Raw genomic sequence first — 15,153 nt, 5'->3', positions numbered from 1 at the left:
CGAACAAACACGGTAGTTGTATTTGTTATGTAGAGTAACAAAGCTCTCTCTCTTTCACGCCCCCTGTATGGTGAAAGTGGTACAGTCCTGGGCCTAGGTGCAAGCCATACTTATACTTTATAGGATCACTTCATCCATCCACAACCCTAGGGAGGTTTGGATAAGTTATAGAGGTTAACTGGAGAAGATTTAGAGTTAGGTAGATGTTTAGATAAGTAGAAGTAAGCCTGGTGATGGAAATTATTTACAGGTAATGGGGTGTAATAGTTTGTAGACATGAATGGGTAGAGTGGCGAATTGTGTGTGTGTATGGGGGTTGGGTTTGGAGGGTACAGGTCACCGGGTCACGTGACACAGAATCAGGAGATGGGCTGATGGGGTGACGTGCGTCATGGGGTGAGTAGCGAGTAAAGTAGAGAGGTTGTTTTTTTCCTACATGTTTGTCCTATGTTTGCGGCCAAGGGAGTGTGTTGTGCCTGTGTGTATGTGTTCATGCATGCGCTTGTATGAATGTGTGTGTGTGTGTGGGAATGTGGGTGTGTTGAAAGTGCTGATGGGCCCCCCAGAAGCCCCTATCCATTGCTGTAGAAGCCCCTGGCTGCAAGAGAACAATCCAGCACTGGGGCTTTGTAGTCATCTTTGTCCCTGGGGGAAATGTGTGTGTGTGTGTGTGTGTTCATATGTAGGTACATGCGCGCATATTAGTTTGTGAATGAGTGTGCGTGTATGTATATGCCTGAGTATGTGCAGGTGATTGGATGCCTGTATGTGAGCGTGTGTTTATGTGTTTGTCCAGTGCTATATAAATTGTGTGCTGTGTGCGCGAGGCAGTGATTCTGCTGAAGATGGTTGATGTTCCAGGGTCTCCGCTCCTATCTCTGCTGCTGCTGCTGTGTGTGTCGCCTCTGCCTGCCGCCACATACACCCTGACCCCTGGCAGACAGGCCCAGCACAAAGTCCTGCACCTGGGTGAGCCAGATACACACGTACACATCAGTGGGGGTTGGTGGGAGGAGCTTTAGGAGGACGGGCTCATTGTAATGGGTGGAATGGAATGAATGGAATAGAGTCAATCGGGGTTTCCATATGTTTGATACCATTCCATTCCAGCCATTACAATGAGCCCGTCCTCCTATAGCTCCTTCAACCAGCCTCCACTGATACACATGGGCACCAGCACACGAATACACACACTCATCTTAAAGGAATAATCCACTCAAAACCACATGTTCTTATGATTTACATTGTCAAATAATGAAAATATGTTATAACGATATATGTTGTGAATTTTGCATTTCGTTGTCATAATAAGGTAGGAAGCAACATGTGAAAAGTCGACTTCAAAACCCACAAGGCAATGCTCTATGGACAGGCTCGCTGGTAGCTAGTTAGTTAGTTCGTTAGAAAACGTACCTGCCTACACACACTAATGCCAAAGTCAAAATCAGCATGTTAAGTAGTTAGCTAGTTGTAGTTAGAATCTCACCATGTTGATCGCGTTTCTAGCTAACGTCTTTGAGTCAATGTGGTTGCTAAGGCAACGTGCAAGGAGGCTGCGAGTCTTTTAGCAGGGAGAAGAGAGGACTGAACCGCATTGTGGCACGATAGTTCAAGGAAGAAAGGCCATTAATCTGACGGCGCACTGGTATAAAATATACACGTTGTTATGATATAGACGGGTGGATGTGTTCTAGACAAGTATGCCCATACCATCTATTGTCTAATTTGGCGATCTGGAGTGCAGGTATTTGTTTTGAAAGGGTTATTACATTTACATTTAAGTCATTTAGCAGACGCTCTTATCCAGAGCGACTTACAAATTGGTGCATTCACCTTATGATATCCAGTGGAACAACCACTTTACAATAGTGCATCTAACTCTTTTAAGGGGGGGGGGGTTAGAAGGATTACTTTATCCTATCCTAGGTATTCCTTAAAGAGGTGGGGTTTCAGGTGTCTCCGGAAGGTGGTGATTGACTCCGCTGACCTGGCGTCGTGAGGGAGTTTGTTCCACCATTGGGGTGCCAGAGCAGCGAACAGTTTTGACTGGGCTGAGCGGGAACTGTACTTCCTCAGAGGTAGGGAGGCGAGCAGGCCAGAGGTGGATGAACGCAGTGCCCTTGTTTGGGTGTAGGGCCTGATCAGAGCCTGAAGGTACGGAGGTGCCGTTCCCCTCACAGCTCCGTAGGCAAGCACCATGGTCTTGTAGCGGATGCGAGCTTCAACTGGAAGCCAGTGGAGAGAGCGGAGGAGCGGGGTGACGTGAGAGAACTTGGGAAAGTTGAACACCAGACGGGCTGCGGCGTTCTGGATGAGTTGTAGGGGTTTAATGGCACAGGCAGGGAGCCCAGCCAACAGCGAGTTGCAGTAATCCAGACGGGAGATGACAAGTGCCTGGATTAGGACCTGCGCCGCTTCCTGTGTGAGGCAGGGTCGTACTCTGCGGATGTTGTAGAGCATGAACCTACAGGAACGGGTCACCGCCTTGATGTTAGTTGAGAACGACAGGGTGTTGTCCAGGTTATGATATGTGATAGTGTCTTATCCCCTAGCTCCAGTGACAGAACTATATAGCTATTTCCTGATACCACAGATTGACCACTTAGAAATTAAATCATGGGGATATTGTTATTTTACTCCCTGATAGAACATAGGCTTTCACCAAATTGACAGGAGTTTCATGATTTATATTTCTGGTTGTGGATTATCCCTTTAACAGCGACTACACTGCTTTCTCTCTCTCTCAATCTACTTGTTTCGCCACCCCTTTGCCTTTCCATCACATTTAATCTATCTGACCTCAACCAATCCTACTTGGGCCAATAACTAAAATGAAGTTAAAAAATATATGTTTTATCATTCTAATTGTTCAGATCTGATCTTTGTAACTGACTGTGATGATTCTTAAACTGACTCACAGACTGTGGCGTGGCTGATCTAGGATCAGTATTCGTCTGACTGTACTGACAGTTCCTGTGTATTTTATTTCCTATAGACTGGCCTAAGGACTGTGGCACGGCCCACTATAAACCTAACATGGCTGAACGGATCGTCTCTGGAAACGAGGCCAGACCTCACTCCTGGCCATGGCAGGTCTCCCTACAGGTAATCAATAAACCAATCAATCCATGAAAATACTTATCTACTTGCTAACGTCAGGATGTTGAATTTTCACTTAGTTATGCATTGATGCCAATGGGGGACTCAGTGAAAATTTGACTTAAAGGTCCCGCACAGTCAAAATCATGTTTTTCATCAAATGTTATTATATTTAGATGAAACCAGATCAAAGTAGGATGACCATAGGATGAAAAATGTATGTTGCTTGTTCATTAATACTGTTTGATAATAAAGGTACTGGCCCCCTCCCCAGTGTCAAACACTTGGATTCAGGAGAAGGGCTCAGTAGAGTGCTCGAGGTGTCATAAACAAGCACCCATCAAATCAAATCAAATGTATTTATATAGCCCTTCTTACATCAGCTGATATCTCAAAGTGCTGTACAGAAACCCAGCCTAAACAGCAAGCAATGCAGGTGTAGAAGCACGGTGGCTAGGAAAAACTCCCTAGAAAGGCCAAAACCTAGGAAGAAACCTAGAGAGGAACCAGGCTATGAGGGGTGGCCAGTCCTCTTCTGGCTGTGCCGGGTGGAGATTATAACAGAACATGGCCAAGATGTTCAAATGTTCATAAATGACCAGCATGGTCAAATAATAATAATCACAGTAGTTGTCGAGGGTGCAACAAGTCAGCACCTCAGGGGTAAATGTCAGTTGGCTTTTCATAGCCGATCATTGAGAGTATCTCTACCGCTCCTGCTGTCTCTAGAGAGTTGAAAACAGCAGGTCTGGGACAGGTAGCACGTCCGGTGAACAGGTCAGTGTTCCATAGCCGCAGGCAGAACAGTTGAAACTGGAGCAGCAGCACGGCCAGGTGTACTGGGGACAGCAAGGAGTCATCGTGCCAGGTAGTCCTGAGGCATGGTCCTAGGGCTCAGGTCCTCCGAGAGAGAAAGAAAGAGAGAATTAGAGAGAGCATACTTAAATTCACACAGGACACCGGATAAGACAGGAGAGGTACTCCAGATATAACAGACTGACCCTAGCCCCCCGACACAAACTACTGCAGCACAAATACTGGAGGCTGAGACAGAAGGGGTCAGGAGACACTGTGGCCCCATCCGATGATACCCCCGGACAGGGCCAAACAGGCCGGATATAACCCCACCCACTTTGCCAAAGCACAGCCCCCACACCCCTAGAGGGATATCTTCAACCACCAACTTACCATCCTGAGACAAGGCCGAGTATAGCCCACAAAGATCTCCACCACGGCACAACCCAAGGGGGGGCGCCAACCCAAACAGGAACATCACGTCAGCGACTCAACCCACTCAAGTGACGCACCCCTCCTAGGGACGGCATGGAAGAGCACCAGTAAGCCAGTGACTCAGCCCCTGTAATAGGGTTAGAGGCAGAGACTCCCAGTGGAGAGAGGGGAACCGGCCAGGCAGAGACAGCAAGGGCGGTTCGTTGCTCCAGAGCCTTTCCGTTCACCTTCACACTCCTGGGCCAGACTACACTCAATCATATGACCTACTGAAGAGATGAGTCTTCAGTAAAGACTTAAAGGTTGAGACCGAGTCTGCGTCTCTCACATGGGTAGGCAGACCATTCCATAAAAATGGAGCTCTATAGGAGAAAGCCCAGCTGTTTGCTTAGAAATTTTAGGGACAATTAGGAGGCCTGCGTCTTGTGACCGTAGCGTACGTGTAAGTATGTACGGCATTACCAAATCGGAAAGATAGGTAGGAGCAAGCCCATGTAATGCTTTGTAGGTTAGCAGTAAAACCTTGGAATCAGCCCTTGCCTTAACAGGAAGCCAGTGTTGGGAGGCTAGTACTGGAGTAATATGATCCAATTTTTGGTTCTAGTCAGGATTCAGGATTCTAGCAGCCGTATTTAGCACTAACTGAAGTTTATTTAGTGCTTTATCCGGGTAGCTGGAAAGTAGAGCATTGCAGTAGTCTAACCTAGAAGTAACAAAAGCATGGATACATTTTTCTGCATCATTTTTGGACAGAAAGTTTCTGATTTTTGCAATGTTACATAGATGGAAAAAAGCTGTCCTTGAAACAGTCTTGATATGTTCGTCAAAAGAGAGATCAGGGTCCAGAGTGACGCTGAGGTCCTTCACAGTTTTATTTGAGATGACTGTACAACCATCAAGATTAATTGTCAGATTCAACAGAAGATCTCTTTGTTTCTTGGGACCTAGAACAAGCATCTCTGTTTTGTCCGAGTTTAAAAGTAGAAAGTTTGCAGCCATCCAAGGAATTATAAGGAATTATGTCTGAAACACAGGCTTCTAGCGAGGGCAATTTTGGGGCTTCACCATGTTTCATTGAAATGTACAGCTGTGTGTCATCCGCATAGCAGTGAAAGTTAACATTATGTTTTCGAATGACATCCCCAAGAGGTATTATACACTGCTCAAAAAAATAAAGGGAACACTTAAACAACACAATGTAACTCCAAGTCAATCACACTTCTGTGAAATCAAACTGTCCACTTAGGAAGCAACACTGATTGACAATAAATTTCACATGCTGTTGTGCAAATGGAATAGACAACAGGTGGAAATTATAGGCAATTAGCAAGACACCCCCAATAAAGGAGTGGTTCTGCAGGTGGTGACCACAGACCACTTCTCAGTTCCTATGCTTCCTGGCTGATGTTTTGGTCACTTTTGAATGCTGGCGGTGCTTTCACTCTAGTGGTAGCATGAGACAACCCACACAAGTGGCTCAGGTAGTGCAGCTCATCCAGGATGGCACATCAATGCGAGCTGTGGCAAGAAGGTTTGCTGTGTCTGTCAGCGTAGTGTCCAGAGCATGGAGGCGCTACCAGGAGACAGGCCAGTATATCAGGAGATGTGGAGGAGGCCGTAGGAGGGCAACAACCCAGCAGCAGGACCGCTACCTCCACCTTTGTGCAAGGAGGAGCAGGCAGAGCACTGCCAGAGCCCTGCCAAATGACCTCCAGCAGGCCACAAATGTGCATGTGTCTGCTCAAACGGTCAGAAACAGACTCCATGAGGGTGGTATGAGGGCCCGACGTCCACAGGTGGGGGTTGTGCTTACAGCCCAACACCGTGCAGGACGTTTGGCATTTGCCAGAGAACACCGCCACTGGCGCCCTGTGCTCTTCACAGATGAAAACAGGTTCACACTGAGCACATGTGACAGACGTGACAGAGTCTGGAGACGCCGTGGAGAACGTTCTGCTGCCTGCAACATCCTCCAGCATGACTGGTTTGGCAGTGGGTCAGTCATGGTGTGGGGTGGCATTTCTTTGCGGGGCCGCACAGCCCTCCATGTGCTCGCCAGAGGTAGCCTGACTGCCATTAGGTACCGAGATGAGATCCTCAGACCCCTTGTGAGACCATATGCTGGTGCGGTTGGCCCTGGGTTCCTCCTAATGCAAGACAATGCTAGACCTCATGTGGCTGGAGTGTGTCAGCAGTTCCTGCAAGAGGAAGGCATTGATGCTATGGACTGGCCCGCCCGTTCCCCAGACCTGAATCCAATTGAGCACATCTGGGACATCATGTCTCGCTCCATCCACCAACGCCACGTTGCACCACAGACTGTCCAGGAGTTGGCGGATGCTTTAGTCCAGGTCTGGGAGGAGATCCCTCAGGAGACCATCCGCCACCTCATCAGGAGCATGCCCAGGCGTTGTAGGGAGGTCATACAGGCACGTGGAGGCCACACACACTACTGAGCCTCATTTTGACTTGTTTTAAGGACATTACATCAAAGTTGGATCAGCCTGTAGTATGGTTTTCCACTTTAATTTTTTTGAGCAGTGTATATAGTGAAAACAATAGTGGTCCTAAAACGGAACCTTGAGGAACACCGAAATTTATGCACCGACCGCCACTGGTATTCATATGCTCACACCATTCTATTGTTGAGGTACGCATACACCATACCAACACAGAAGAGCTGCATTTTATATACTTAATTTTTTTTAAATTGGAAGGAAAACTATTTCACTCATATTGCAATTAAATGTAGTGCATATTTCATATAAATCTGAAAAGACTGGACAGTTACTTTAAGTGGAAGGTCTTGCCTGTGGGTTGATGGCAAATGTGTGTGTTCTGTGTGTCTCAGGTTCGTCCCAGAGGCAGTAAGCACTACATCCATGTCTGTGGAGGAACTCTCATCCACAAGAACTGGGTCCTCACTGCTGCTCACTGCTTCCAGAAGTAAGACTTGCCATTCCGTGAGTGGTAGCACACAACATTATTGGATTGAGCTAAAAATGAAACACTTGTCTCAAAAGGACCACGGTCTAACCCATTCACCATAACTAGGTTTAGACTAGAAAGAGACAATACATCTTGAGAAACCACCAAAAAGGACTAGTAGACTACCTGTGTGTAATGTGACAGATAGTTACATTCTGAACCCTGCGTGAACTTAGTTACCCACCATGCTGTGTGTCTCAGGGGTAAAGCCGAGGATGCTGGGAGTTGGAGGATTGTCCTGGGGAAGCACCAGCTGAAACGTTCCGAAACACCCGAGAAGGCTATCCCGGTGAAGAGGATATATCGTCACGAGCACTTCCGTTACCCCATGCACAGCGAGTTGGATTATGATATCGCCCTGGTCAAGGCTGCCACCGACATCGTGCCCACCAACCACATACGCTATGCATGCCTGCCGCGCAAACAGATCAGCCTGAAGCCAGGACAATACTGCTGGGTGACCGGCTGGGGAGACACTCGGGGTAAGGAGGGATGATTAAGGGGGAGGAGGTTGGATGAAACTAGAGATGAGGACTGAGAGGAGAGGGGGAGAAAGGTGCGGTTGGCTGGGTAGACACTCAGGTTAAGGGGGGATGAAAGGGGGAGGAGAGGAGGCTGGGGAGGCACACAGGGTAAGGAGGGGGAGGCTGAATGGAGACACTGGGAGAATCTCATTGCATACTCCTCGTATCCTCTCGCCTCCTTTTTAAACCCATTGGAGGAGACGATCAGAGGGGAGGGACCTCTGGCTTTCTCATCCAATGGGTTTTGAAAAAAAGGTGTGGAGTGAGGACGCGAGGAGTATGCAATTGAGATTCTCCCTATGACCACTTATGTTAGAACTAAGATTGTAGACAAAAGAGCATTGACAAGGGGTGCGTTCAATAGGCATGAAACAAGTATGTTGCCTAAAGGTAATCCTGTGGTGTGTCCCTGTCTGTGTATCAGGTGGGAAGGAGAACGTGTCTCTGGCTGAGGCTCTGAACCAGGCCCGTCTGCCCATCATCGACATCAAGACCTGCCGTCAGAAGAAGTTCTGGGGAGACCGCGTCAGGGACTCCATGATCTGTGCCGGCTTCAGAGACACAGAAGGACCACCTGCTGCCTGCCAGGTAGAGAAAGGGAGGGTAGGGAAGGAGGGGACTGAGGAAGGGTGGGATAGAGGGAGGAGTGGGAAAGACCGAGTGAGAAAGGGTGGAGGAAGAATTACATACTTGTACGGAGTACGCCGATTGGCTAATGTCAAACAAGCTGCATCAACCATAAACTAAAAGTACAGCTATCATGCTTGTAAAATAAATTAGTGTTAAACATACATGAATAGATCTTTTATTTTTTATAAATAATGGTTTGTTGCATTTAACTGCTGAAAATGCTGTTAGAGGTAATTTCCTTAACTGCAGAGTTCAGCATGTGGGAGAAGTCAGAGCTCAGAGATCATAGATGATTTCCCCACTAGATATTACCAATTGGAGGGGCGTTTAAATAGATTTTTTTCTAGTTGCATGCTGGTATTTACACATTTACGAGATGTTATAAACACAGCATTAGTATTAACATAGGAATGTGATCTAACAATGTTTTACCCCCCCCTCTTCTCTTAGGGTGACTCGGGCGGTCCTCTGCTGTGCCAGTTGGGGCGCGACAGGTGGGAGGTGCACGGTGTGGTGAGCTTTGGCCCCATTGGCTGCACCGTGGAGAACAAGCCCAGCGTGTTCACCCGCACCGCCAATTACATCCCTTGGATCGAGGCTACGCGCATCAGAGACATCTTCATGCACTAGACTAGACCACACACAACCTGACAACCCCTCCACGCCCCCAAAACTATAGCATTTATTTTTTGTGCGAGATACCATATTGCCTCAGGCCACACCCCCCTCTCCTCTGTGTCCATAACCTGAGTCACTACAGTGACAGACAAAATTTGAATATAGACATTTTACAATCAACATTGTACTGATCATCAGCATTTCATTAAATCAAGCCACCTGTCACGATGCTGTAATCTGTGTTAAATTCTGTGTTATTCAGGCTTTGTGTCTCTGAAAGTACTCTACTCTATGCAAAGGAACATACAGTATCTGCAATTTGTATGGCACGTATGACACCTTGACCTCCACCGCATCCCCAACCAATGTTCCACTTCCTGGTTGTACTCTTTCCTGACTAACTCCCATCATGCAGTCTGTCAGCCAATAAAGTTGGCAGAAAAAGCAGAACATTGTGAACCTCTTCTTTCAAATATACTGTAGAACACTACTGTTGTTAGTTTAGCTTACTGACTGATACCAATAGTGTAGCGGGCACACAATCTGGGTTCAAACCCAGTCAGTCACAATAGCATATCCCACCCCTAACCCCACCTACAGGCTTTCACCACGCAAACAGCATGAGCACAACTGACAAAGACCCAAGGCAACATATTCTCATTTTGAATGTTTGTTGTATTGTTCTTACAGTGGGCTTAACAGGCAAGGACACAAAGAGATAATACAGACACTTCCAGTATTGTTTGGAAGTAACTTTTAGAAAGGCCAGCATCGACTCCAACTCTTAACAGGAAAATAGTACCCACTATGAATAAATACATTACAACAGTATTGATTGTAAGGCCTTGGTAGGGTGTGCTGGGATGAATGTCTCTTTGCTCTTCAGCTTCATGAGAAGTCTTGTTCTGTATCTGAAGGACTACAACCCACAGTCACATGAAAGCAGAGGACTACAATCATGGCTTCCAGCAGCTCTCTGGTTGGGTCTTAGACCAGTGTTGCAGAGGTGGTTCAATGAACCATGCTTAGATGAGCAACCTTGCGTTCGCTCCCTGTAGTAACCATTTGGCTTTACCTGAGGGGGCTAACAAGTGGGCAACCTCGTAAAATAACCAGTCAGTAACACCAGCCGACATGTTCAGATACATCCACCCTTCCCCTCCTTGAAGTTATCACTGACCAGACATGACTGGATAGCTGTAAACCGGTTTCCACTGAATTGTTTTCATCACTCCAGTCATGTCAGATCAGTGATTACTTCTCAGGGAGGGAGGAGGCATGTAAAAATGATTACAACAGGGCCCCAGTATCCATTTACTCTTAACATGGACATACTATTTACATGACTCTTTCCCTCTTCCAGGCTACTAGACGTAGCAATAATATAACAAAAGATACATTTCTAAAAACAGTTCCCAATACAATAACACATAAACCCCTTGGAAATAGTGTGAGGCCTTTTCAGATCTGTGTGGGTGAGAAGGGAGGTAACCCAGAAGGACAGGGCTGGGGGAGGGGGCAGCAAGGGCAGTTGTGTGTAGAGAGGGGTGTTTCTTGGAGGTCATTTAGTCCATGGTTTAATGATGTCTCAGTCATGCCTCCAATACCCCAGAACCCTCTCAAGTCAGGAAGTGAACAAGGGGAGGGGCTGGTGATATGTGGGAGTGTTTGAGTATTGGTAACCTATTCCCTGAGACTCTGGCCAAAAGTAGTACACCAAGTAGGGAATAAGGTGGAATTTTGGATGAAACGCAATAGATAGGGATGTGTTCAGTAGAGATTTGAAGAAGAGGAGCCGCCTCTGATATGGTCCCAGTTACTGTAGAGAGCATAGGCACCAGACATGGCCAACCCCACCAGACCACCACGAGCCACTCCCTTCAGCCCTCCTGAAACACACACAAGTTTTGAATGAGACAGATGGGGTTTCTAGGGCACTACATGTTGCACTCTTGCCCCACACGCGACACAACCATAGACTAACCACAGACAGGCCACACACCTGTGGATTTGAACAGCATGCCTGTGAGAGTCCCAGCAGCCATAGTGTTGATGTCATCCTCTGCTCCTCTAGCCTTCTCTATGGCCACGCCAAATATACTGTACAATAACGCTGTAAACACACATGCACACCCCATGGTTAATATAGACATACTAGGGACAAAACACCCAAACACCTGGTCCATGGGTTAGCCAGGGTGAAGAAGAAGAGATTAGGAGGAGGAAGAGAGGGGAAGAAGTGCTCACCAACAGAGCCCAGAGTGTTGGCCCAGGATGCACCTTGTCTGGTCACCATGTTGAGAATCCTGAGGAGGGCAAGGTCAGAGGTCAGATAAGTGAGAGCAGTATATAGAGCACCCTACCACAGAACCCTCAAATGCAACTCTGGCCCTTGAAGCCAGTTCCACTGTGTTTTTTCATTGGTCCTCTCTAATCAGGGACCTGGGGCACCAGGTGGGTGCAATTAATGATCAGGTAAAAAAGAAAACCAGCAGGCTCCGGACCTCATTGGGTTAGAGTTAAATACCCCTGCCATAGAACATTTATATTAGCATGAATAAAACCTGTCTGCAACGTGATAACACTAAAGCCACAGACTACTAGAGGAACACAGTGGTGCTTACTGGACGTTACGAGGTTTAGTCCAGCCCATTTCTCTGGTCTCCTTCAACCCCATCCTCAGACCATTCACTGTCCCAAACGCAGCTCCTAGAATTGGAGGGGGGGAGAGAGGGAGAGACTCAGATACAGAACCAGCAGACACTTAATATGGGAGAAGGGGAGTTATGTTCATAGAGGGAAGAGATGAGCAGGTGAGACAAAGAAACTGAGGGGGGGAGGGAATGTCTCACCTGTGATACAGCTGCCCCCGATGGTGAAGAAGGCCAGTTCAAACCTCCCTCTAGTTTTACTGGCCCCTGTTGGCAGGATGAACTCATCTGTGTCCTGGAAAACACACACACACACAGGTTAACATCTATTATCTTAGTCGACTTGATAGTGGGAATGTCACAAATCAATTCTACATATCCATTCATTGAGTGAGGTCAACTTCTACTAACTAGCTAGGTAGCTAGCTAGCTAGCATATCTTACCTGTACGAGGTAGCGGGGGTCAACATTAAGATAAGGCGACAGGGGGCTCATTCCAGTCACTATGTAGAAAATACAGCAACTCAGTTGATGTCAACGACGGCCAGTGTTGGCCTTGTCTAACTAACGTTAGTTAGTATGCTAGCTACCACCAACGTAGCAACATCAATTGGCAGGGGCACTTACATGGGACTCCGGCGAGCTCTGTGTTGGAGTATTCGCTGCCTACAAAGAGACTCCCGAGGCCGCCTTTCCCTCCCGACCCAGGGGCGTTATTGTCCATGTATGGTGACGATCTGGAGACTCACCCGGCGAACGCTTCCGACTGGAGATGCTGGTTGGGTTAACTAGCTAAATAGCTAACATTAGCCTAGCTGACCAAACGTGATGATGCAAGCCAAAAGCAATAACGTTGGCGATATTTCCTAGTATCTTAAACGCAGCAATATGTTTACCTTTCAATAGTGTTGTACACTGTCTTACTGTAGGTAGTTAGATATTGAAATGATCAGCTTTTTGTAAATTATAGTTGGGTTAGTCTTTTCATCATGCTTCTCTGACCGCCACGATCTACCGTAAAGCGACCACTGACAGGCGATTACGTAAGCAGACCTGAAAGTTAAGCAACGTTATACACATCTTTGGCACTGCATTGAGGGGAATTACTCAACGTAAAACGGGTGAAATTGAGATATGGTTGCATTTGATACGGGGCTATAAGCAAAATATTAAAATACATTTGCGAGTGTGACAATTCACGACATCAAAGGGTCACTTAAAGTAACGATACATTGCACTAGATGGCAGCAAAGTAACATTAAAGCGCTCATCTGTTACCAGAAGACCAGACCAAAGAGTATAACAACCCAGCTAACAACAACAGTTCTTACAACTTTAGAGAACGTTCCCCTGAGAGTCTCATTAGGGAGTGAACGTTATTTATTATAAGGGTTACATGGTGAAAATCAGACCTGTTTGAACAAAATATATTTGACCTAAACCCTCCCTGAACAATTGAAAAAAAAACAAGTGACCCTTCACTATACAAAAATAATAATTGAAACAAAGTGGATAGCAGAGAATATATCTAGCGTTCACACTCACTTCTTGGACAGACCAGAGCTTTAGTTAGGCCTACATTTCCACCCCAGACAGAGTAGGCCTACCGATGCAGAAAAATGTAAGCTTTAACGGCTGAGAACTCTTCTTCCGTGGCTTAACCCAGTGAGAGAAGGTCACAAGTGTTTCCCTAAAAGCTGTCTGGGTTTAAACATCTTCTATTGTACAGAAAGTGAATAGCTTAGTCAATTGATGGTGACAGAATTAGATTACTTTCCAAGCAAATTCAGCCCATGAATGTCAAAGAAACTAAACAATGATATCTTAATAAATGGTAGGCATATGACATACCCTCTTACTGTATCTGCGTAATAGTGTGCAACTGCAGCACATCATTTGGGGCAATTCTACAAGTGGGCGTTCCTGCAGCCCCCTCGAGCATCACATTGGTTCCTTCATGAACCCCCCCCCCCCCCCCCCCCCGAGCATGTCATCCTCATGTTTGTGTGAGGTTAAAAGGGCGAAGGACACTGTCTACCGGTCGCTAGTACATCAGGTGGGAGGCGGGAGCGACACCGTGTGCTTGCTAACTAGCTAGTTAGCGACACTGTGTGCTAGCTTGCTAGTTAGAACTCCAACACCAAAACATGCTAAATAGGTTCTCTCAGGAGATTTTTGCTAACATACAGTTGATAAAATGTTCCCCTAACTAACGGAAACTGGACACTCAAACATCAGCAGAACATTACGGGTAACATTGCAAAAACATTCTCTCTCCGTGGAATTGTTAGCTGGGTAACCCCTTTCATCTTCCCTTTCATTCCCCTTTCATCTGTGACCAGACTGTTGAGACCACCAGTACTCTCTTTGATTAGACTTTAGTGTGTGTGAGTTGTCAGGTCTTGGTTTACTCTTTCTCTGTTTTGCTTTGACGAGACAACACACACATACAGTCTTCTATCTTGCTGCCCTATATACATAGACATGGAATCATTGGCCACTTTAATAATGGAACACTAGTCACTTTGATAATGTTTACATACTGCTTTACTCATCTCATGTGTATATACTGTATTCTATTCTACTGTATTAAGTCAATGCCATTGCAACATTGCTCATCCTAATATTTATATATTTCTTAATTTCATTATTTTACTTTTAGATTTGTGCATTGTTGTTAATTGTTAGATACTACTGCACTGTTGGAGCTAGGAACACAAGCATTTCGCTACACCCGCAATAACATCTGTTAAATAGGTGTATGTTACCAATAAAATGTTATTTGATTTGTATAATTAACCTTGTGGGGACAAACAATTCAGTCCCATTCAAAATCCTATTTTCCCTAACCCTAACCCTTACCCTAACCTTAACCCTAAACTTAACCCGAAAACCTAACCCTAAATTTAAGCCTAAACCTAACCCTAGCTCTTAACCCTAAAACTAACCCTAGCTCCTAACCCCAACCCTAAACCTAATTTTAACCCTAACACAATTATAACCTTAATCCTAACCCCCCTAGAAATAGCATTTGAACTTGTGGGGACTAACAAAATGTCCCCAGTTGGTCAAATTTTTGTTTGTTTACTATTCTTGTGGGGATTTCTGGTCTAAGTATAGTTAAACACATCCACCTGCACACACACAAATGTGTATGTAGGCCTAGACAGTACAGCCATCTGTCGTAGGTCAGAGGAATTCTGAATGAATTTATTGTGGTGAGAAAAAAACCTAATAACAAAACTTATTTAGATGCAGTCACTGTAGCAGCCCTGTGTTATTGTGTATTCATCTGAGTCCAAGTGGACAAGTGGAACGATGAAGATTGTCATTGTTTCTGTGTGTGTGTGTGTGTGTGTGTGTGTGTGTGTGTGTGTGTGTGTGTGTGTGTGTGTGTGTGTGTGTGTGTGTGT

General features: G+C 46.1%; 2 protein-coding genes across 3 annotated transcripts; one reads left to right on the top strand and one right to left on the bottom strand.

The window, feature by feature from the left end:
- Positions 1-808: 808 nt before the first annotated feature.
- On the top strand, positions 809-9,325 carry LOC120029806 (chymotrypsin-like elastase family member 2A). 2 transcript variants are annotated; one of them, XM_038975084.1, is made up of 6 exons: positions 809-969; positions 2,996-3,105; positions 7,181-7,275; positions 7,519-7,799; positions 8,266-8,429; positions 8,922-9,325. In XM_038975084.1, the coding sequence occupies exons 1-6, from the start codon at positions 846-848 to the stop codon at positions 9,099-9,101; spliced, it is 954 nt and encodes a 317-aa protein (XP_038831012.1). In that variant the 5' UTR covers positions 809-845; the 3' UTR covers positions 9,102-9,325. The 2 variants fall into 2 exon arrangements, with proteins under 2 accessions (XP_038831012.1, XP_038831013.1); XM_038975085.1 differs by lacking the exon at positions 809-969 and adding an exon at positions 1,192-1,312.
- A 380-nt stretch (positions 9,326-9,705) lies between these two features.
- On the bottom strand, positions 9,706-12,784 carry LOC120029807 (mitochondrial import inner membrane translocase subunit Tim23-like). The gene is made up of 7 exons (XM_038975086.1): positions 12,368-12,784; positions 12,185-12,243; positions 11,942-12,035; positions 11,714-11,798; positions 11,337-11,395; positions 11,092-11,202; positions 9,706-10,978 (listed from the first exon to the last, which is right to left on the bottom strand). Exons 1-7 carry the CDS (start codon positions 12,462-12,464, stop codon positions 10,860-10,862), a joined length of 624 nt encoding a protein of 207 aa, XP_038831014.1. The 5' UTR covers positions 12,465-12,784; the 3' UTR covers positions 9,706-10,859.
- Positions 12,785-15,153: the final 2,369 nt, after the last annotated feature.

This window comes from Salvelinus namaycush, chromosome 35 (genome assembly GCF_016432855.1).
Source record: "Salvelinus namaycush isolate Seneca chromosome 35, SaNama_1.0, whole genome shotgun sequence".
NCBI lineage: Eukaryota > Metazoa > Chordata > Actinopteri > Salmoniformes > Salmonidae > Salvelinus > Salvelinus namaycush.
The sequence above is the reverse complement of the archived record's forward strand: the minus strand, read 5'-3'. Positions and strand labels throughout refer to the sequence as shown.